Source organism: Protopterus annectens, chromosome 11.part0 (genome assembly GCF_019279795.1).
Source record: "Protopterus annectens isolate FY-2018-M chromosome 11.part0, PAN1.0, whole genome shotgun sequence".
In the NCBI taxonomy this organism is placed as follows: domain Eukaryota; kingdom Metazoa; phylum Chordata; order Ceratodontiformes; family Protopteridae; genus Protopterus; species Protopterus annectens.
In genome coordinates, this window is record NC_056745.1 from 500,658,991 (window position 1) to 500,682,644 (window position 23,654).

Here is a 23,654-nt window from a genome sequence, read left to right on the forward strand (position 1 = left end):
GTGTCTCTGCTCGACAGTGGCACAGGAAAATAACCTTCTTGGGTGGCGTAAGCCAGGAAACCTTGTTGGCTAGGCTTACGTAGTCCCTTTGGCCGACAGCCTAGTACCTACCTATGAACCCATAAGGTCTGGAAGAGACTGGGGAAAGGACCAATTCTTAGAAGGCCAATGCCTACTAAATCTGGGAGGCTGTACTTGCAGGAAATCTTAAACAGTTTGCATAGATTTAGCTTTTTCCTCCATTTTTTTAAGGACTTATTCTACTTTGCTTCCAAACAGGTGGTCTTGGTTTAAGAGAGCATCCAGTAATTTAGCTTTAACATGATCTGGCAAGTTTTGCTCCTCAAGCCAAGCATGCCTTCTAAGTATGGACCCAATGACAGAAGCCCTGCAAGATGCTTCTAAAGAGTCAAAACCACAATGCAAAGTATGTTTACCAACTTGTTCAGCAGAATGCATTAAATCCTGCAATTCTTTATGTTCAGCACAGTCAGGAATCAACATCATTTTCTGTTTAAGTAGTCCCATAATATGCTGCTGATACTTTAACATATGAAACTGGCAATTTAAGGCCATAATGGCCAAAGTAGCATAAGTGTACACCTTCTTACCCTATCTATCCAAGGCCCTGGAATCTCTATCAGAGGGGTTAGGGTTTTTGGCAGCAGTAGCCTTAATACCTTTTGGTCCTTGGGAAATTGTCTCTGGATCCGCAGTAGGATTCTTGAATAGGAACTTGTGAGAGTCAGGTACTCTGTAATACCTGTCAGGTTTTCTGGGAGCTGAAGGTAAAGTGTCTGGGGTCAGGCTAGATTCCAAGAAGGCATCATTTACAATGTCCAGAACAGGAGGGATAGCTGAAGGCCTGTGTTGAGGGAGAAGTAAGAATTCCCTAAGCCCTTTTTGGAGACCGAGTAATCCTGGCTTTCCCAGCGGAAATGCTCCCTAAGAGTGTGCAAGGTTTCACCATAAGAAAAATCTTCTTTACCACCCTCTAAAGAGCCCATCTCTATACCGAAAGAATGCAAAGTTCCTGTAATCACGGCTGCACAGGTAAAAAAACACACTCTCCAAAGCCGAGAACACAGCATCTATGGGACCAGACAACATCCCAGGCTGCATTCTACACGAACTACAGAACGAACTGGCACCCCACCTAAGTACCATGTTCAATCATAGCCTCACCTCAGGCTTTGTGCCTGCTGAATGGCGCACAGCGACGGTTATCCCACTCCACAAGGGTGGAGCCACCACGGACCCGGGGAACTACCGCCCCCATTAGCCTAACGAGCCTGGTCTGCAAGGCCATGGAACTTATAAACAAAGACACTGGTAATCTCCAAACTCTGCACCCCACCCAGTTTGGGTTTGTAAAAGGCAGATCATGTGTCCTAAACCTGATAGACGTCTTTGAAGCAGTCACCAAAGCCGTAGATAAGATTAAGGTGGTTCACACAGCCTATCTAGATCTTGCCAAGGCTTTCAACACCATCCCCCACTCTGGAATTATAGATAAACTCACTAAACTGGGTATAAAACCCTATATCACAAGATGGGTTACCAACTGGCTCACTGACAAAACCCACACTGTGAAAGTAGCAGACTCCAAATCCAACTTCAGAACAGTGACAAGTGGAGTACAGCAGGGTTCCTTCCTGGGTCCTCTCCTGTTTGGTATCTACTTCTCTGAAGTACAGGCTAACACAGACTGTCTTTGGCTAACGAAGTTCGCAGATGACTGCAAACTAGGAGCCATAATCGAAACTCCTAACGATGAGGACATCCTACAAAAGGGCCTCACTGAGACAGATGTCTGGTGTCAAAGCCATGGCCTCAAGCTCAATGCCAAAAAGTGCACTGTCATCCCCTCTGGTAAAAACTCTGTACCCATGAACTACAACATAGGCAGTAGTATACTTAACACCGAAAGTGTGATAACAGACCTTGGGACACAGGTGGACAGTAGTCTCTTTTTTGATAATCACATCGCCACAGTAGTCGGGAAATCCTTCTACGTGGCACACCTCATCACAAAAGGTTTCTTATCCAGAAAAAAAGAGGTCATTGTTCCCCTCGACTCATCACTCATTAGACCCATTATAGAGTACAACGCCCCTTTTGGTATGTACCTCACAAGACATCTACAACAACTGGAAAGGCCGCAGAAATACCTCATAAAGAGGATTACTGGCCTCAAACAGATGCCCTATGCAGACCGTCTCAAAAAACTCAAGCTTTACTCCATCGCATATCGCCTACTCAGAGGTGATCTCTGTCTAGCATACAAAGCTATGTCAAACCCAGAGCTGTTGAACATGCTCCACTTAAAGAAATCCCAATCCCTCCAAGCTACACGCTCTAGGGACCTAAACCTTGTCACCACAATAAACAGAACATGCCGGAGGGATAGATTCCTGTCCCAAAGACTTCCCATACTCTGGAATAAACTACTTATCTATATCAAACAAAGGTTCTCATTAGCACTCTTCAAAAAAAATCTTGATGAGTGGATGGGAAATAGGAAATTCACCCCAGGGATCACCTCTGTGGCTCTGCTCGACAGTGGCACAGGAAAATAATTTTCTTGGGTGGCAAAAGCCAGGGTACCTTTTTGGCTGGGCTTGTATAGGCCTCAGGACTGATAGCCTAGTACCTACCTATGAACCTATGGAGGGGAAGCAGGGGGAATGGAATCCTCTGCATCAGAATCCTCATGGGTAGATGAGGGAAAATCCTGTTAATCAGAAGAAACAGAAATTTCAGAATCCTGATCAGAAGGAAAATCAGTTCTAGGTCTCGAGGGGGAAGGCTGGCTTCCCCTGATTAAAGTAATAAGGTACTCAGCCATTCTAAGCATTTGTTTTTTAGGCATATGGGCCTGGCCATACGGTTTGCACGTCGGTTTTTTAGGTGTGTGTCGAGTTTTAGGCCTTGATGAAGAAGACGGTGCCAGTTTGAAATGCAAATCTGTAGGCCAGAATATACCCTCAGAAGCCAAAGCCTGCAGAGCGGCTCCGGACCCATCCAAGGTAGAGACATCCGCAGGTTCCATAGTCGAAGAAGCATTTAGCGCCATACCGGACTCCTCATGGGTCTCAGTACAGGCCTGCGAATCTGAAGTAGTGGGTATCAGGGACTGCGGAAGTACCTCACTGAGTACCGGCAAACTGGCGACTAGTTTAACAGAAGCGTCGTCGGCAGTTTGGGACCTATGTGGTCTGTCTCTGTCTTTATCTTTATGTTTTTTGGAATATCGGTAGTCGGATGGCTTACCGAAGCCATTTCTGGAGAGTTAAACAGAGTACCAAAATAATTTACTGCGAAAATAGACCGATGACTAATAGTTCTGGGGTCGAGTAAGGCACAAAACCGACAGCGATGGACATCGTGGTCTGGGCCTAAGCAAGGAATGCAGTATGAATGAAAATCTTTATTAAGCATTTGCTTTCCACAGGTAATACAATTGTTAACTTTTACTGACATCTGCTAAAAGCAAGAAAAAGGATCCCCAACGAGGTACTTAGCTTTTTTCGAAGACTAGGATTCTGAATCTCACAAACGAAATTTTCAGGAGTTGGCCGACTGGCACTTGCGAACTGCTTCTGCTTCGGGCACAGAGCAGCAAAAAAGACTGATTTAATGGCGTAGGCTGCATGTTTTATACCCCTGACGACCTGACGTCATGGAAGAAGAGACAGCATTCGATGGAGGAATCCAAGACTCTGGTATTCAGGCCAGCTGAGGGCTACATGCAGGCAGATAACCCAAATGTAATGACTGCAACAGTGAAATGTGAAGAACATCTTTTCTTAGACTTATCCATGTGATCCTTGGGCCTTTTTTCTTTAGATTTCCCTTTTGCATTGTCTCTTTTTCTTTCAGTCTTTCCCTTTCCTTTTCTTGATTTTTCAGACAGGAAGGGGGAGAGGTGGTTGTCTTCAAGTCCAAAGACATTTTGGACCCTGTCCATGGGGGAAGAAGGCCTTTCAAGATGAGTTTTTTCTTTCTCCTTTGGAGGCCTCTGATGCTGAACGCAGCAGAATTGGAGCACAAATCCTGCAAGTGGGAAAGTTCCAATCAGTACACCTGCACACTGTAAATGTAGGTCCTGAGGGGATATTTTATGCCCACATTAGGAAAACTTCTTAAAACCTGTTAATATTAGAAGATGAACCAGTGATAAAAGTGCATATAGATTTGAGCCATGAGTTATCTGTGACTAGTTTACTGAACTATTTAACCTAACACTAAATTTAAGTGCGCACACATACACAGCAGAAAAATCTGAAAATCACACTAATCCAACCTTAAAAACTACAAGGAATCTAACATTACTCTAACCTAACAACTATCAAAAATCTCAAAAAGGGAGAAAAAAAATATTTGCACTTCATGAACAGTAATGGAACTTTCAGTACGCACATCTAGTTTAGTCAGGCGGCACACAAGGTTTGAGTTAATTCAGGCAGGAGGGGGGAACTGTAGGTAGAGGGAGTGTCAAGAGTTCTCAAATCCAAAGATTTGGTATGAAGCACAGAGGTCAGATCCAGCCAGATCTGACAACCCACATGCTGAATCAAACAAAAATAAATCACTGGATATAACTGTTCACACTGCATACAGTTTTCCCTTTTTACTTCGCCTTTTGCACACTTTTTTATGGGGGGGGGGGTGCCCAAACAGACAGACGCTCATTCTCGAGTGGGGCATTAATGAGCTCTGCTTTTACATGTTCTGTCAGGGGCTATGTCCTCAACTAAGCATGCCTCCTAAATACAGACCCCCACAGCCTCTGTCCTGCATGATGCACCTGCTGCAAAAAGGCCTAATTTATAACAATGCTTCGCCACTTCAGCACTGAAGGTGCATATGTCTTGCACTTTCTCTTTAAGGTCTTAGTTCTTTATCCCCTTATTCTTTTCCATGAGTTAAAACAGGAGAATGCTCAGGTTCTTCAGCATATCAGTTCGACAATTACGGACCCTGAAAGCAAAGGATAGAACAGGTACATATTTCTCTTTCCAAATCTGTCAGGAATTTTGTGTGGAAGTTCATACCTGGTTAAAGCCACAGTCTTTTGCTTGCTAGAGTCCATGGACACCTCATCTGGATCTGCAAAAATCAAAGTCTCATTCAACTGATCTAGGGAGCTGGCAAAAATCATGTACATTTTTTTAAATACAGTGAATATAAAAAGTGTACACACCCCTGTTAAAATGCCAGGTTTTTGTGATATAAAAAAATGAGACCACAATAAATCATTTATATAAAAAATTAAAAACGTACAATAAGCTGGTTGCATAAGTGTGCACACTCTTAAACTAATACTTTGTTGAAGGACCTTTTGATTTAATTACAGTATAGAGTCTTCTTGGGTACACACCTGTCATCAATTAAAGAGATTATGATTAACCCCAAATAAAGTGCAGCTGTCTTAGTAAGATTTTCCTGACATTTACTCAGTCACCTGCTACTGCAAAAGCCGTGGTTCCCAGAGAGCTTACAAACATCAAAGGGATCTTATTGTTGAAAGGTATCAGTCAGGAGAAGAGAACAAAAAAAGTTCCACAGCATTGGATATACCATGGAATACAGTGAAGGCAGTTATCAAAAAGTGGAGAAAATATGGGACAACAGTGGTGTTGCAAAGAACTGGACATCCCTCCAAAATTGATGAAAAGACAAGACAAAAACTGGTCAGGAAGGCTTCCAAGAGACCTACAGAAACACTGAAGGAGCTGCAGGAATTTCTGCCAAGTATTGGTTGTGTACTATATGTGATAGCAATCTCCCATATTTCTCCATATGTCTAGGCTATGGGGTAAGGTCGCAAGACGGAAGCCTTTTCTTACACAGAAAAACATCCAGGCCCAGCTAAAATTCGCAAAAGAATACATCAGGTCTCCCAAAAGCATGTGGGAAAATGTGTTATGGTCTGAAGAGACCAAGGCTGAACTTTCTGGCCACAATTCCAAAAAGTATGTTTGGTGCAAAAACAACACTTCACATCACCAAAAGAACACTACCCCCACGGTGAAGCATGGTGGTGACAGTATCATGCTTTGGGGTTGCTTTTTTTAAGATGGAACTGGGGCTTTAGTAAAGGTGGAGGGGGATTATGCACAGTTCCAAATACCAGTCACTTTTGGTCCAAAACCTTCAGGTGTCTGCTAGAAAGCTGAAGATGAAGAGGAATTTCACCTTTCAACATGACAATGACCCCAAGCATACATCCAAATATCAAAAAAAGAATGCCTTCACCCGAAGAAAATTAAAGTTTTGGAATCGCCCAGCCAGAGCCCAGACCTAATTCCAATAGAAAATCTGTGACGTGACCTGAAGAGGGCTGTGCACAAGAGATGCCCTCGTAATCTGACAGATTTGGAGCGCGTTTGCAAGGAAGAGTGGGCAAATACTGCCAAGTCAAGATGTGCCATGCTGATAGACTCCTACCTAAGGAGACTGAATGCTGTAATTAAATCAAAAAGTGATTTAACAAAGTATTAGTATAAAGGTGTGCACCCTTATGCAACCAGCTTATTATACGTTTTTTATTTTTTATATTTTTTTCTCCTAACAGATTTGTTTGCTTTTCAATTGAACTGTACAAGTTATAGGTCACATTAAAGGTGGGAAAAGTTTTGAAATGATTTACAGTGGTCTCATTTTTTATATCACAAAAATCTGGCATTTTAACAGGGGTGTGTACAATTTTTATATCCACTGTAAGTCTGTTTAAAACCTGATCATGGAACGTTTCCCCTAGAACTCCACAGATGGACACTCACAGTTCTGAAATGTAAATAAAATAAAAACCAGACCAAGGAAGCAGTAAGTCGAGTGTTTCCATACACTGCATACGTCACATCCTTGATTTTGACCTTGAGTCCAGATACTCCACCAGGCATCTCGAGAGGTGGGGAGGATGCAGGTGTGTGAGCAACTCACTGTAAAAGAAGATGCTCGAGTCGTAGTTTAATGCTTTGGCAGTGTTCCTTATGTGTGACAATCACAGAAGGTGGATGCCCAACTACAATGAACAACTTCCAGAGCTTCCTTAGACATTCATTGTGAGTATTCATCCTCCATAATAAGGAAAGGTGTTACATGTTGTTCTCAAGTTAATCTTTGCAGACAAATGTGCAGTATAATGTCCCTTCCAGGGATGCAAAGCAGCAAGTCTCTGGTCCATAAATCCCATGAGACTATTGCCCTATGATGCCTGCCTGCGGTGGGACTGAACAATGCAATACTGGCAATGACACCCACCCCCAGACATGTACACACACACACACACACACACACACACACACACACACACACACACATATGCAAGAGGGAGAAGAACCTTTGTAGTGTCCCAGATAGATTTAATATGCCCCAATCCCCAGGGGGTCACCAACCTTACACCAGTACAAAAAGCCAGACAGCTGGTAGACAGGAGCTTCATATGGCAGCAATATTACCTTACCTGGCCATCCAGTGGTATTGTGAGCAGTTCACGCAACTGTACCATTTTCATTTCAGGGGTCAACACTGCAGCAAAATACTTTATCCACTGGACAAGTACTACGGCAATACAAAGCACAGAAATAAGGAGGTGGTCAGAGCATGTTCTGCAGGATGACAACGGGAAAACTTGCTCTGCTCTCAGACTGGATGTGTAGTCTTCATCTTTATCATCATCAACCCCTTTATTCTCATTTTCTATGTGACATCCGGGTGCTACTTCACCTGTTGCCATCTCCCTCAGTTCAATGCATCTCTCCTACCTTCTCACCTACTGCATGTCTAGTCTGTAATGCATGGACTATTGATCAACGAAGATGCAAGTAGCAATCACATTTTTGAAGAAAGCTGCAATCGTGGTGCTGAAAACATATGAGAGTGCATCCTAACTGGCACACTCAATGCCTTTTCATCAGACATGTAGAAAAAAGATGAAGTTCGCCAACAATTTGAAAAGGATCTGCTTAGATGCTAGGGTGCCAACATTTTCTGTCATAATGGAGATGCTCAAGTTTGTATGCCTGTAGCTCCTGCAATGAAACATCTAAGCTATGACTGGATACTAGAAATGCAGGGCTGTCTCACCTTTTTCTAAAAGTAAAGGAAGAAGACTGGAAATTGAATGGTTTGGTTCAATGGTGGTTAATAGATTACTTTGGGCATGAACAGGTTGGTTCTAAAGCTAATCTGTTCCTGTGGAACACTGTTAGACATGCCACCACAATTTAGGAAGTTGATAAATTAAATTGTTAAATAGCTTATCACACATACTCTAGCTTTGAAATGTTATGTTGTCTCTTGATGATTCACTCTTTCAAGTGATGCCAGCCCAGAAGGTGTTGGTGTAGTACCACTTCAAGAAGGCAGAACATTGCCACAAGGATCTAGGATTATTGCGGATGCTCAAACTAAATATGAGCAAATTGAAAAGCAAATGCTGATAATGACATGGATGTCAAAAAATAACATTACAAAGAGAACAAAATTGTTGCAGTTGAATTGGGTCATAAAGTCTTACAAAGTATTTTTAAGAAATCTTCAGAAAGGGTTCACGCTAGGCTTCAGAGAATGGTGCCACATCTATAAAAATGCATTACTTTAAAACTTAGTACAAAGCAGAGAAACAAAGACATATTGCTGATACCCTGACCAAATAATTTCTGCAAGAAATGAAACAGAATTTGAGCATGAAATGTCACAGACAGTACCTCAGTTAACAGTGTTTACAGATAAGGCCATTCAACTTTAAAATACATCATAAAATCCAAACATGCAGTTAAAATGATACATGACGAACAGCTGGCCAGATAAACTGTTATTTCAAAACAACAAAACATAATTCACATACTGCACTAAACTATCAGGCCTGGGTTAACAACGACCGCCACCAGTACTGTTAGCCTACAGGGTGCTGGCAGAAATTGGGCTACTGTTGGCCGAAGGAGGAGAAGAGGCGGAAGACATGGCCGAAGGCAGGAGGAGAGGAGAAAGGCTAGGACTGTGGTAGTAAGGGTCGAAACTTTGAATGTTGGCCATATGACTGGTATAGGGAGAGAGCTAGCTGATATGATGGACAGAAGGAAGGTTGGTATATTGTGTGTGCAAGAGACCAGATGGAAGGGGAGTAAGTCTAGGTGTATCAGAGGTGGGTTCAAATTGTTTTATCATGGTGTGGATGGGAGGAGAAATGGCGTAGGAGTTATTCTGAAGGAAGAGTATGCTGAGAGTGTTTTGGAGGTGAAGAGTGTGTCGGATAGAGTGATGTTTATGAAGCTGGAAATTTATGGTTTAATGATGAATATTGTTAGTGTGTATGCTCCACAAGTTGGGTGTGCAATGGATGAGAAAGAAAAATTTTGGAGTGAATTGGATGAATTGGTGATGACTGTACCCAAGGGTGAGAGAGTGGTGATTGGAGTAGATTTCAATGGGCATGTTGGTGAAGGGAACAGAGGGGATGAGGAAGTGATGGGTAGGTATGGTGTTAAACAAAGGAATGCAGAAGGTCAGATGGTAGTGGATTTTGCGAAAAGGATGGACATGGCTGTGGTGAATACGTATTTTAACAAGAGGGAGGAGCATAGGGTGACATACAAGAGTGGAGGAATATGCACACAGGTGGATTATATCTTATGTAGGAGGGCCAGTTTGAAGGAGATTGGAGACTGTAAAGTGGTGACCGGAGAAAGTGTCGTTAGGCAGCACAGGATAGTGGTTTGTAGGATGACGTTGGTTATCAAGAAGAGGAGGAGGAGTGTGAGGGCAGCACCAAGGATCAAGTGGTGGAAATTGAAAAAGGGTAATTGTGAGGTGGAGTTCAGGGATGAGTTAAGGCAGGCACTGGGTGGCAGCGAAGAGTTACCAAATAGCTGGCTAACTACAGCAGAGCTAGTAAGGGAGACGGCTAGAAAGGTGCTTGGTATCACATCTGGACAGAGGAAGGACGACAAGGAGACATGGTGGTGGAATGAGGAAGTACAGGAGAGTATACAGAGAAAGAGGTTGGCAAAGAAGAAGTGGGATTGTCAGAGAGATGAAGAAGGTAGACAGGAGTATAAGGAGATGAGGTGCATGGCAAAGAGAGAGGTGGCGAAGGCTAAGGATAAGGCATATGAAGAGTTGTATGAAAGGTTGGACACTAAGGAGGGAGAAAAGGACCTGTACCGATTGGCTAGACAGAGGGACCGAGCTAGGAAAGATGTGCAGCAGGTAAAGGTGATAAAGGATAATGAGGGAAACATACTCACAAGTGAGGAGAGTGTGTTAAGGAGATGGAAAGAGTATTTCGAGGGGTTGATGAATGAAGAGAATGAGAGGGAGAGAAGGTTGGATGATGTAGGGATAGTAAATCATGAAGTGCAGTGGATTAGCAAGGAGGAAGTAAGGCTAGCTATGAAGAGGATGAAGAATGGAAAGGCTGTTGGCCCAGATGACATACCTGTGGAAGCATGGAGGTGTTTAGGTGAAATGGCAGTGGAGTTTTTAACCAGATTGTTTAATGAAATCTTGGAAAGTGAAAGGATGCCTGAGGAATGGAGAAAAAGTGTATTGGTACCGATTTTTAAGAATAAGGGTGATGTGCAGAGCTGTAGTAACTACAGAGGGATAAAAATGATCAGTCACAGCATGACGTTATGGGAAAGAGTAGTGGAAGCAAGGTTAAGAAGGGACGTGATGATTAGTGATCAGCAGTAAGGTTTCATGCCAGGAAAGAGCACTACAGATGCGATCTTTGCTCTGAGAGTGTTGATGGAGAAGTACAGAGAATGTCGGAAGAAGTTGCATTGTGTTTTTGTAGACTTAGAGAAAGCATATAACAGGGTGCCTAGAGAGGAGTTGTGGTATTGTATGAGGAAGTCAGGAGTGTCAGAAAAGTATGTAAGAGTGGTACAGGATATGTAAGAGGGTAGTGTGACAGCGGTGAGGTCTGCAGTGGGAGTAATGGTTGCGTTTAAGGTGGAGATGGGGTTACATCAAGGATCAGCTCTGAGCCCTTTCTTATTTGCAATGGTGATGGACAGGTTGACAGACGAGATCAGACAGGAGTCCCAGTGGACTATGATGTTTGCAGATGACACTGTGATCTGTAGTGAGAGTAGGGAACAGGTGAAGGAGACCCTGGAGAGATGGAGATATGCTCTACAGAGAAGAGGAATGAAGGTCAGCAGGACTAAGACAGAATATATGTGTGTGAATGAGAGGGATGACAGAGGAATGGTGAGGATGCAAGGAGTAGAGGTGGCAAAGGTAGATGAGTTTAAATACTTGGGGTCAATAGTTCAGAGTAACGGTGAGTGTGGAAGAGAGGTGAAGAAGAGAGTACAGGCAGGATGGAGAAGAGTGTCAGGAGTGATTTGTGACAGACGAGTACCTGTAAGAGTGAAAGGGAAGGTCTACAAGAGGGTAGTGAGACCAGCTATGTTATATGGGTTGGAGACAGTGGCATTGACAAAAAGGCAGGAGTTTGAGCTGGATGTGGCAGAATTAAAGATGTTAAGATTTGCACTGGGTGTGACGAGGGTGGACAGGATTAGGAATAAGTATATTAGAGGGTCAGCCCAGGTTGAAAGGTTTGGAGACAAAGCCAGAGAGGCACGATTACGTTGGTTTGGACATGTGCTGAGGAGGGATGCTGAGTATATTGGGAAAAAGATGCTAAGGATGAAGCTACCAGGTAAGAGGAAAAGAGGAAGGCCTAAGGTAAGGTTTATTGATGTGATGAGAGAGGACATGCAGGTGGTTGGTGTAACAGAGCAAGATGCAGAGGACAGGAAGAAATGGAAACAGGTGATCTGCTGTGGCGACCCCTAACGGGAACAGCCGAAAGATGATGATTCAAGCCTGATAAAGTTATCATTCCTAGCCAGATAAAATAAGCACTGCTGAGCTCTCCTGGATCTCACCAAGCATGTCTTTCTTTTGGCCAAAGATGTTGGAGCAAACAGAAATCCTACTGCAAAATCCCACAAGTGAAAAGAATGAAATGAATCAAACATGCAAAGCTGGGATCACCCTGGGATAAAGTAGGCAGTGATCTCAAGAATCAACATTATATACTGCGTGCAATTACTCTAAATATCCAAAAGTTGTTAATCTTAAAGATAAACTTGAGTTGCAGCATGAGCGATATCATCAAAAGCATATTTTTTCATTACTATACACCATAGGAAAATTTCTGATAATGGTCCAAAATTCACTATGCAGCATTTCAAAACGCTTCCAGCTACTGGAAAAGTAAACATACCACGTTAAGTCTGCACTATCCACAGAGTAATGGACAAGCTAAAGAGTGTCATGGATTATAAAAATTATTAAAAAAGATTCCCCTGCTCGAATGCAGAAACTCTTCTTTGCAAGACTGAGGTCTTCAACCATTCAATTATCGATGGGTAAGATGCCTTATGTTTCTGGCATGTTTTTACTATTTTGACTAGGACTCAAGATTATTTGTTTTGGAAACTACTTAGCATTTGATCAACCTTTGGTTTTGGACTTGTTTTGTTATAGCTGCAGCTTAGTTTATATAATGCATGTTTCTGAACAATGGAATAATCATCTTCTTGGTAGTCTCTATTTGTTACAACATGGTTTGATTTGCCATACTGTAATAACTCAGGATTTGCTGTACCTCATGAACATCTACAATGTCTGTCAAGGTCCTGCAGCTGAACCCTGGGTGTTTGGACAAACATCTGCACTCCTATTTTAAACCTGATGTTTTGTAGATCTGAACTGCTGAGCAACCAGTTGTGGTATCAGTAGCTTTTTGGTACTTACATTTGCCAGGATCTTACTTAAGATACTGACTTTATGTCTTTTGGTGATTTATGATGGCAGGAGGTATAAGAAATAGTTTTGTGTTAAATGGTGGTTCTAGACTGTGATACAATTTGCAGATTTACACTGTATATTAATTTGAGGCGACATGACAGTTCTATAACAGTAGGTTTATTATCAGCTGCAGTTATTTACTGTAGCAACATATACTGCATCTGTCGGCTTTAGCCATTCATCTTATTCAATGTTTATTTTTTTTCCCTATATATTTGTACTATGCTTTTCTTCACTTTGGTTGTGCAGTTCTTAGGAAATAAGAGCTTTAATAAAACTGATGTTGAGGCAACCTGGGCTACATCTGCTTAGCTTCAGTGCCTTGGGCCTGTTAGGCTGACTGACAAGTTACGCACGCAACTGAGATACGAACATAAAGCACAGTTTTATACCTACCATAAATGTAGATGTTCGAAGATCCACATTGCTGCAGTCCTTACATATGGGTAGTCCACTGTCCTCGGTCGGCCCGAATACCAAAGTATTAGGCTGACGTCGGTCAAGGCGCTTTAGACTGACATCAGAACGTCAGGGTACAAAAGCGCATGACCGACGTCATATCCTCAATCTTTTCTTGCCCCAGATGTCAGAAGGCCCTAACAACAAAGGCTAAAGCCAAAAAATAACCAACCACCCCTGCACTAACCATATTTACAATATGTACAACCCAAACCACACCACCACCTCTAACTACAGAGGGGAAGGAGGGAGGGTAAATTGGACTGCAGCAATGTGGATCTTCGAACATCTACATTTATGGTAGGTACAAAACTGTACTATGTTCTTCATCTCACATTGCTGCAGTCCTTACATATGGGTAGAATCCCAAAGCAGAGGTAAGGGAGGATGGCCAACTAAAAAGCATTAGGGGCTGCCAAAATGCCCTGTAAAATAGCAGTGGCAAATCCAGCCCTAGATTTAGAGTAAAGTGGAAGGTGGTAATGCTTAGAGAAAGTATGCACTGAACTCCAAGTAGCTGCTTCCAAAATATCTTTAGTAGCCACCCCCCTTAAAGCTGTAGAAGTGGCAGTAGCCCTAGTGGAATGAGGCCCAATCCCAGCTGGAATCTTCTTACCATGATGGGAATAACAGAAAGTAATACAAAAACCAATCCACTTAGAAATAGTTTGTTTTGAAACTGGTTTGCCCTGAGAACCCAAAGCAAAAGAAACAAACAACTGCTGAGACTGCCTGAACCCTTTAGTTCTGCTCAAATAATATCGCAACTGTCTGTGTATATCCAAAGTGTGCAAAATCCTCTCCCCTTTATTTTGGGGGTTTGCATAAAAAGTAGGCAAATGAATAGTTTGGTTTAAAGCCACACTAGAAACCACTTTAAGCATAAAAGAAGGGTTAGTACGCAAAGACACCCTATCCTTGTGGAAAATTAAGAAAGGCTCAAACGCCATAAGGGCCTGTAATTCAGAAACCCTTCTCGCAGAGGTAATGGCCAACAAAAAAGCAGTCTTCCATGATAAATATTTCAACTCTGCTGTTGCTGCAGGCTCAAAATGTTGTAGAGTGAGTTTCTCCAACACAAAATTGAGATCCCAAGCAGGAGTAGGAGCTCTACGTGGGGGTCTTATATTCTTTGCCCCTCTAAGGAATTGCTTAAACAAAGGATGAGAAAATAATGCTGGGTCACAGTCATAGTGAGCAGAGATTGCTGCAGCATGAACCTTTACAGAGGAGAAGGACAAACCTTTGTCCAATAACTCAGTAAGGTATTGAAGAGCAACACTTAAATTAGGTTTAGAAACATCAAAGTCCTTTGCTGTACTCCAAAATAAAAATCTCCTCCATTTATCTGCGTAAACTTTCCTTGTACTAGGCCTTCAGGCCTCCAAAATAACATTCAAAACTTGTTGTGGAAGCTGAGACCCTCCAGGGTTTAAAACAGAATATGCCAGGCTGTTAGATGTAGAGAGTGAAGTTTGACATTGAGTAAATGACTGTTCTCCTGAGACAGCAGGTGAGGAATCGAAGACAACGGCCATGGAGGCTTCCATACCAGACTTCTCAGTAATGGGTACCAGTGCTGTCGAGGCCAATCCGGAGCTATTAAAATCATGTTTGGCTTGTCCTGTCTGACCTTCAGGAGTACCTTTGGGAGGAGAGGCAGAGGTGGAAAGGCATACACATGAAGATTGCTCCAATTGAATGAGAGAGCATCCACTTTCCAAGCTGTGGGATGAAACCTTTTTGTGCAAAACTTTGGCAGCTGGTAATTTAGTGGAGAAGCGAACAGATCTATGTCTGGAGTTCCCCATAACACTGTCAATTTCTGAAATACATGAGGATCCAATTTCCACTCGTGGGGATCCATAATTTGTCTGCTCAACACATCTGCTAAGGAGTTCTGTGCTCCTGGCAGAAACCTTGCCTGAAGATTTAGCTGTAAACTGAGAGCAGTCTCCCACAAAATCATTGCTTGTCTGCATAGAGGATAAGAACGCATCCCCCCTTGCTTGTTGATGTACCACATGACAGTTGTGTTGTCTGTTTGAATCAACACCTGCCCTGGAAGAAGTAAATCCTTGAAAGCTATCAATGCAAATTGGACTGCTAACATCTCCTTCAAGTTGATATGTAAATGTTGAAGTCTGGCAGGCCACGTGTCTTGTACCCATTTTCCATTTAGATGAGCTCCCCAAGCTTTGTCTGAGGCATCTGTCATTAGAATCTGACTCGCCTCTGGTCGGGTCACAGAGAGTCCCTTGTTTAGGTGACATTCCTGAGCCCACCACAAAAATTCCTTTTGAATGCAAGGTATTATCTGAATGACAGTGTCCAAATCTTGGCAGTGCTGCGTCCATACATTCTTGAGATACCATTGTAGCTTCCTCATATGCAGTTTGGCATTGGGAAGTACCAGAATACAAGATGCCATGAACCCCAAGGCTTGAAGGACTGTCCTTGCAGTCAGCCTAGACTGACGAGACAACTGGCGGAAGTAAAGAGAAAGATTCTTTTGCTTGTCCGGGGTCAAAAAGGCCATCTGGGATGCTGTATTCAGTCTCACACCCAGAAAGCACATGTCCTGAGAGGGTACTAGACTGGACTTTATTTCGTTCACAGAATACCCCAGGCATCTTAACACTGCCATCACATACTGTAAATGATGAAGAAGTTCGTCCCTTCCTTGGGCCAGAATCAGGCAATCGTCCAAATAAGGATAGAGTTGTATTCCTCTTAGCCTGAAGAAAGCTACCACTGGAGCCAGAACCTTCGTGAACACTCTGGGCACAGTAGATAAGCCAAAGGGCAATGCAGAGAACTGATAATGAGAAGTCCCAGCTCGAAAACGCAGATACTTCCTGCAACTGAGCCTGATAGGAACATGAAGATAAGCCTCCTTGAGATCCAGAGTCACCATCCAGTGATCTTTGCCCAGCAGAAGTAAAAGCTGATGTAACGTCAACATTTTGAACTTGGGAATGTCCAGATATGTGTTGAGGATAGATAAATCCAAAATTGGTCTCCACGTGTTCCCTTTCTTTGGTACTAGAAACAGGCGAGAATAAAATCCTAGGCCCACTTCTGGCAGAGGGACCGGTTGTATGGCCCCTAATTGAAGTAGTAGAGAAATTTGTGAGCCTCTAGTCTTTGCTGCGGAGGAACGTCTGGCATGCCTTTGAAAGGAGGCAAGGTATGGAAATAAAACTTGTAACCTTGGTGTATGATATCCAATACCCATTTGTCTTGGGTAATCAAAATCCAATTTTCCTTGAAGAGTGCCAACCTTCCTCCCAAAGGTGCTGCCAAGCAAGAAGGATCTGGCAGCTGAAAAAGCAGGTCATTGGGCCTGTTTACGAAAGGACTGGCCCCTGCCCTCACCCGAAGATTGTGCAGGTGAACTCCCTGTTCTAGGTCTGAAAGAACCCTGAGCTCTACCCCTACCACGTCTAGATCTACCCCTAGACTGAGAATCATAAGAAGGATACGTCCACCCCTTAGCAGGCCAATTCCTACTAAACTTTGGAGGCTGAACCTGCAAAAAATCTTTAACAGCCTGCATAGACTTAGCCTTGTCTTCCATCTTCTTCAAGACTGACTCCACAGGTGAACCAAACAACACATCAGACTGCAAAGGAGCATCCAAAATCCTTGTCTTAACATGGTCAGATAAATTCTGATCCTTCAGCCAGGCGTGCCTGCGAAGAACTGAACCAGTGGCAGCCACCCTAGACGAGGCCTGCACAGCATCAAAACCACATTGTAATGAATGCTTACCCACCTGTTCAGAGACATGCACCAAATCTTGTAATTCTTTACACTCAATGCCTTCCGCCAGAGCATCCACCTTAGACTTCAATTGAGAAAGAAGAAAGTTTTGATATTTCAACATATGAAACTGGCAATTCAAAGCCCTCATAGCTAAGGTAGAAGAAGTATAGACCTTCTTTCCCCATCTATCCAAAGCTCTGGCCTCTTTATCTAGAGGAACCGGATTCTTTACCACAGAGGCCTTAACACCCTTAGGTCCCTGACTAATAGTTTCTGGGTCCGCCCTAGGACTCTTATAAAGATATTTATGAGCCTCAGGCACCCTGTAATACCTATCCGGTTTAACAGGCAGGAGGCAGAGAATCAGGATTAAGTGAAGCCTCTGAAAACACATCTTCCACAACATCCAGAACAGGAGGTATAGCCAAGGGCCTGTGTTGGGGTAAAAGCAAAAATTCCCTAAGCCTTTTCCGGGAATCAGAGAAGTCCTGACCTTCCCACTTAAAATGTTCCCTCATAGAATGAAGTGTCTCTGAAAAAGAAAAATCCTCTGGAGGAGAAGCAGTAGGAGTGGAATCATCTGCATCAGAATCAGAATAAGGAGAGTACTCCTGCAAGTCTTCAGCCGAAGACTCTGAATCATCCGAAGCCTGCTCAAAACCTCCCAATTCTGGCTCCACCCTAGGCCTCTTATCCGGAGGGGGCAAAGAACCTCTAATCAGAGTAATCAAATCTTCTGCCATTTTAAGCATGTGCTTCTTAGGCACAGACCCTGCTGAACTAGGAGTGACACCAACAGAAGCTAAACCTGGCCTGCCTCTGGGAGAAGCCTTGGAAACAGAAGGAGAGGGCCTAACCACCCTAGGAAGGGAGGGGAGTACAGTAACCTGAGAAGCCCCTTCAGCCTGACCTGCCTCTTGAGAGGCCACATCCTGCAAAATCAAAGTCTCCCCCTGAGACTCCAAAGAAGTCTCCATCGGAACCACCGGCTCCACTGAAGCCTCTAAAGAACCGGCGTCCGGGACGGACGACTCATCTTGCCTGGGTTTAACTGTTTTGTCTTTGCGCTTCTTCGAAGAAGCGGGCGTCGGAGAATCCGACGGCATATTATAATTGCACCGCTTACCGAAGACCAGCCTAGCACAATCTAACCTTCGCTTAATAGTGCGCTTATTGAACCTCGCACAAAAGCGACACCCAACAACGTCGTGCTCAGGCCCCAAACAAGGAATGCACAAAGAATGATAATCCCTATGCGGTATCTGTTTCCCACAAGAAATACAGTTATTCACTTTTCTGACATCAGGTAATACACTGAGGCAAGAAAAAAAACAAAATATTCCCCAACGGGGTACTTAGCCAACTTGGATTCGGTCTGAAACTCCGAACTCGAAAAATTTCAGAACGCCGAACGGCACTTGCAACGCTGCTTCTGCATCGGACCATGCAGCAAAAAAGACTGAGGATATGACGTCGGTCATGCGCTTTTGTACCCTGACGTTCTGATGTCAGTCTAAAGCGCCTTGACCGACGTCAGCCTAATACTTTGGTATTCGGGCCGACCGAGGACAGCGGACTACCCATATGTAAGGACTGCAGCAATGTGAGATGAAGAACATCTGCACCACAAGAAAGATATGAAGATGGTGTTGGCTAATGTATTCTTTACCCCACTGTCTGTCCTTATGCCAGCTGAAGGGAAGAGCTTCGACTGGCCAGCCACATGCTAGATGCACTGCAGGACATCCCAAAACTGAGGACTGCAACAGTGAACACCTGATAACTTCTTAAGCCATAAAAAGCTGTTGATTACACAGAGGCCAACCTACACACATTTATGCATGTTCATAAATGAAAAGAATCACCCACTATCTCATCAAGAAATGACACTCTATACATTTATACATGTAGCATGACAAAAAAAAAACTACAATTCAATGCTCAAAGATGGCTACTGTAAATAAACAAGGAAAGGAGGGTTCCCAGCACTTTCACAAAAACACAGACATACTCAGTCTTATGAAAAGGAACCTAAATTTAATACAAACAAGACATAATAAATTATAAGCGCCAAATGCACAAAACATGTCAAACAATATGCACATACTGATAAGGATAACTTCTTTCCCACAAACATATGGAAAAACACACAATGATACATATACAGTGGATATAAAAGTGTACACACCCCTGTTAAAAAGCCAGGTTTTTGTAATTTAAAAAAATGAGACCACAATAAATAATTTCAAAACTTCTCCCACCTTTAATGTGACCTACAACCTGTACAATTCAATTGAAAAACAAATCTGTTAGGAGAAAAAAATAAAAAAACGTACAATAAGCTGGTTGCACAAGTGTGCCCACCCTTAAACTAATACTTTGTTGAAGCACCTTTTGATTAATTACAGCATTCAGTCTTCTTTGGTAGGAGTCTATCAGCATGGCACATCCTGACTTGGCAATATTTGTCCACTCTTCCTTTCAAAAGTGCTCCAAATCTGTCAGATTGTGAGGGCATCTCTTGTGCACAGCCCTCTTCAGGTCACCCCACAGATTATCTATAGGATTTAGGTCTGGGCTCTGGCTGGGCCATTCCAAAACTTTAATTTTCTTCTGGTGAAGCCATTCTTTTGTTGATTTGGATATATGCTTGGGGTCATTGCTGTGTTGAAAGGTGAAATTCCTCTTCATCTTCAGCTTTCCAGCAGATGCCTGCAGGTTTTGGGACAAAAGTGACTGGTATTTGGAACTGTTCATAATTCCCTCCACCTTGACTAAAGCCACAGTTCCAGCTGAAGAAAAACAACCCCAAAGGGTGACACTGCCACCAGTATGCTTCATCATGGGGATGGTGGTCTTTTGGTGATGCGAAGTGTTGTTTTTGTTCCAAAAGTACTTTTTGGAATTGTGGCCAAAGAAGTTCAACCTAGGTCTCATCAGACCATATCACATTTTCCTACATACTTTTGGGAGACCTGATGTATTGTTTTGCATATTTTAACTCGGCCTCAGTCTTGCAACACTACCCCATAGTGCAGACATATGGAGAATATGGGAGATTGCTGTCACATGCAGCAGACAACCAGTACTTGCCAGAAATTCCTGCAGCTCCTTGGTAGCCTCCCTGACCAGTTTTCGTCTCGTTTTTTTCATCAATTTTGGAGGGACATCCACTTCTTTGCAATGTCACTGTTGTCCCATATTTTCTCCACTTTTTGAGGACTGTCTTCACTGTGTTCCATGGTATGTCCAATGCTGTGGAAATATTTTTGTACCCTACTCCTGACTGATACCTTTCAACGATGAGATCCCTTTGATGTGTTGTAAGCTCTCTGTGAACCCATGGCTTTTGCTGTTGCAAGTGAGTAAATGTCAAGAAAATCTTACTAGGACAACTGAACTTTATTTGGGGTTGATCAGAGTACCTTTAATGGATGGCAAGTATGCACCCAAGAAGACTGAATGCCGTAATTAAATCAAAAAGTGCTTCAACAAAGTATTAGTTTAAGGGTGTGCACACACAACAAAGTATTAGTTTAAAGGTGTGCTTACTCATGCAGCCAGCGTATTGTACGTTTTTATTTGTTATATTTTTTCATTTAACAGATTTTTTTTTTTTTTTTCAATTGAATTGTACAGGTTATAGGTCACATTAAAGGTGGGAAAAGTTTTGAAATAATTTATTGTGGTTTCATTTTTTTATATCACAAAAACCTGGCATTTTAACAGGGGTGTGTAAACTTTTTATATCCACTGTATATAACTTTCCTGAAGAGGAAAGTATCAATAATAAATAAAAAAAATATTAAATGGAAGCCCCCCCCCCCCCCCCAAGGAAACATCTGCCCAGCAAAGGAACAGCGCAATGTTAACCTTTGAAAGCCTTATAGGAGTGTACTCTTTAGCAGCAGTAAAGATTTAAAGGGTTTGGCACTCAAACTTGTCTTTTAGACAGCTCAGCTCAAGTTGCGAGACAGTTTGGGAGAGTGGAAGGTGCCCTGAAGCTTTGGAAGATGCCCGGCTGTTATATCCTTGGCAGGATATAACACAGACAGCTAAGGTTACTGTAGCAGCGATAAATATGATGAACATTATGTTTTATGTGGTCCCCATCCCTCCCAATCAGCACCGACCTGAGTTTGTTCTTTTATGCACTACTGAAATTTATAAAGATTATGCTATACCAACACAACTGCGGTGGTGGTGCTGCGGTAGCATTGTCGCCTCACTGTAAGACGCTGTCCGGTTCGATTCTCAGCTAGAGCGTCTTCTGCGTGGAGACATGCATGAATGGGCGTACCTTCATTGAAGGTTGTGTGTCAGGGCTGGCAACTCGGCACGTAAAAATCAACTGCCAATCATTAGCGGACCGGAGTTCCGCTGTGGTGACCCCTAACCAGGAAAAGCCGAAAAGACATTCATGCTATACCCACACAACCAACTTCTTTTAAGGATAATGACATTTAGAACGTGCAATGGAATTCAACTGAAAACAATGTATTGCTTGTTTTTTTTTTTTTTTTTTTTTTTTTTTTTTTTAAGACTGAAGTTAACAGAAAGTTACTATAAAATAAGGAAACAAACGTGTGCTTTACTACTTAAAATGCTTAAGAAAAAAACTATATTTTCATTATCTGCTCAACTTACATGTGTATAAAGGACATTTTTAATTAGCTACCACTGGTAGCCATGCCCAGCACTGGAAGGGTAAATGCTACCATTTGTACAAAAGCCACTAAATCATAGTGAATGCAGTCTTCATAAATGCCTCACATGTAGTGCAGCATAATGGTCAGATTAAAACAGCACACATCTGTACTACAGTTTGAACACCAGCCAAAAACACTTTTTACTTCTCTAATGACATCAGTATCTCTTTAAATGTTTGTCACCGGCCAGTATACAAGTGGAATAATATGGCCTGTACTACTGGAAACTCAAGGCACCTTTTTTAATTCATTAATAAGTAATGATTCCACTACTGTGGCAGGGCTAACTACCTAGCAGTGTAAAATTTGCACTAGATGATTGCCACTGTTGAAGTGACACCCTGACCCCATGTGCAAAAATAGGAAAAGGGGTTGTGGATGGATGGAAAATAAAGTAATGATCCATTAGACTGACAGCAGGGTGCCCAGCTATGCTACAGGTGATCTAAATTCATTCAACAAGTCCAAGTGTGAGAGGCTCGATCACAGCAGTAGTAGTAGCAGGCAGACCACTAACTCACCTTTCATATGGAAACCATGTGAGATTAAATTGCTGCAGAAGGTAGTTCTAGTACAAACAGGAAAAAAGATCTAGGAGTACAGGAACAGAAAGACTCATCACAAGAGCTGTGTACATAAGGTAACATGCCACTTTAACCTGCACTTCAGTCCTCAACTGTTAAAGAGTGTATGTGGTACGACAAACAGGTTAAAAGGTTACTGGCAGCAAGAAAGTCATCCACTACAGAAAAGCTTCAGGATGAAACCCACATTCTGTCACAGAAGGAAACAAAGGGTATATCTAAGGGCAATTAGTGAGTTTAATGTCTGAGGCCAGTAGTGACTGTGAATACAGAACTGACAAAAAAGTAATGATGCTGCCTGGTCTCATAGCCCTGTGCTGTTATTTCATAATTTCTTCTAAATTAAATCAAGAGAATGTTTCCACCTGGATGTCCTGGAATCCTATAACTAGGTTAAAATGCAGTATAAAATTACAGACTTTCAGAAGTGAAACATGGCATGTAAAGCATCACCAAATAATACTTTATTAAAAACATTTTTTTTTTGGTTTTTATTACACATTTATCCATTTTGCTTGGAAGCTTCACATTTAGCCTGAGAAAACGCATTTAAAAATAAAGGTAAAAAATAGTCAGGTGGTGAAGTAGTAAAAGTTTAAGAAAATCTACTTACATCTTTTTCCGATCGATGTGAAAACATCGCAGACTGGCCATAATACATACTTTCATCATGGTAATCACTATCAACACCCTCTACAAATTTCTTTCGTGAAGAAGCACCAAACATACTGTTTGTCACCTAAGCAAATAAAAACAGGTCCAGGTTAAAACATGAAAACTTCAAACTCAGGTAACCCCAGTAAAAAGCTTATTGGAACAATTTAATCTTCTCTTAATACTACTATACGGAAAGCAGAGGTAATCCAGAGGACTCGAGTGAAGTCTGGTATCTCACCTGTGACCCAGAGAGTATTCAGGACACTTGTCCATCCACCTACTTAACTGAATACGCTACTTCAAACTTCAACAAGGTGTCTTAATTCCTCCCACAGGGAGGGTATCAAAAAGAAAGACCGAGTCTCCTAGATTGCTAGCTAAAGTGACATATCAGGAATAATCCTTTATACAATATTACTATAAGGCAGAATTCAATAGGTCAGCATACACCAATTCTCCCTTTGGATGAAAGTTATGCATTAGAAAGTACATTAAAGGTATACAGTTACATAACATTAGATCTATTCAGAGAATTTAAGACTGAGTTACCCTGTGCATGCTCAGCAGGGTTTATTAAGACTTTGTCAGGCTACTTTTGTACCTCATCCTACACATGATGCCTTGCACCTTTGGCACA

At 42.4% G+C, this 23,654-nt stretch overlaps 1 protein-coding gene across 2 annotated transcripts in view; it reads right to left on the reverse strand.

Moving 5' to 3' along the window:
* Positions 1–23,131, reverse strand: part of CNOT2 (CCR4-NOT transcription complex subunit 2) — a 2,080,381-nt gene extending 2,057,250 nt beyond the window's left edge. For both annotated transcript variants that reach the window (XM_044087993.1, XM_044087992.1), the window contains exon 1: positions 22,974–23,131. In XM_044087993.1, coding sequence (XP_043943928.1) covers positions 22,974–23,087 — 114 coding nt within the window. In that variant the 5' untranslated portion in view covers positions 23,088–23,131. The remainder of the gene's footprint in view (positions 1–22,973) is intronic.
* Between the last annotated feature and the right edge of the window lie 523 nt (positions 23,132–23,654).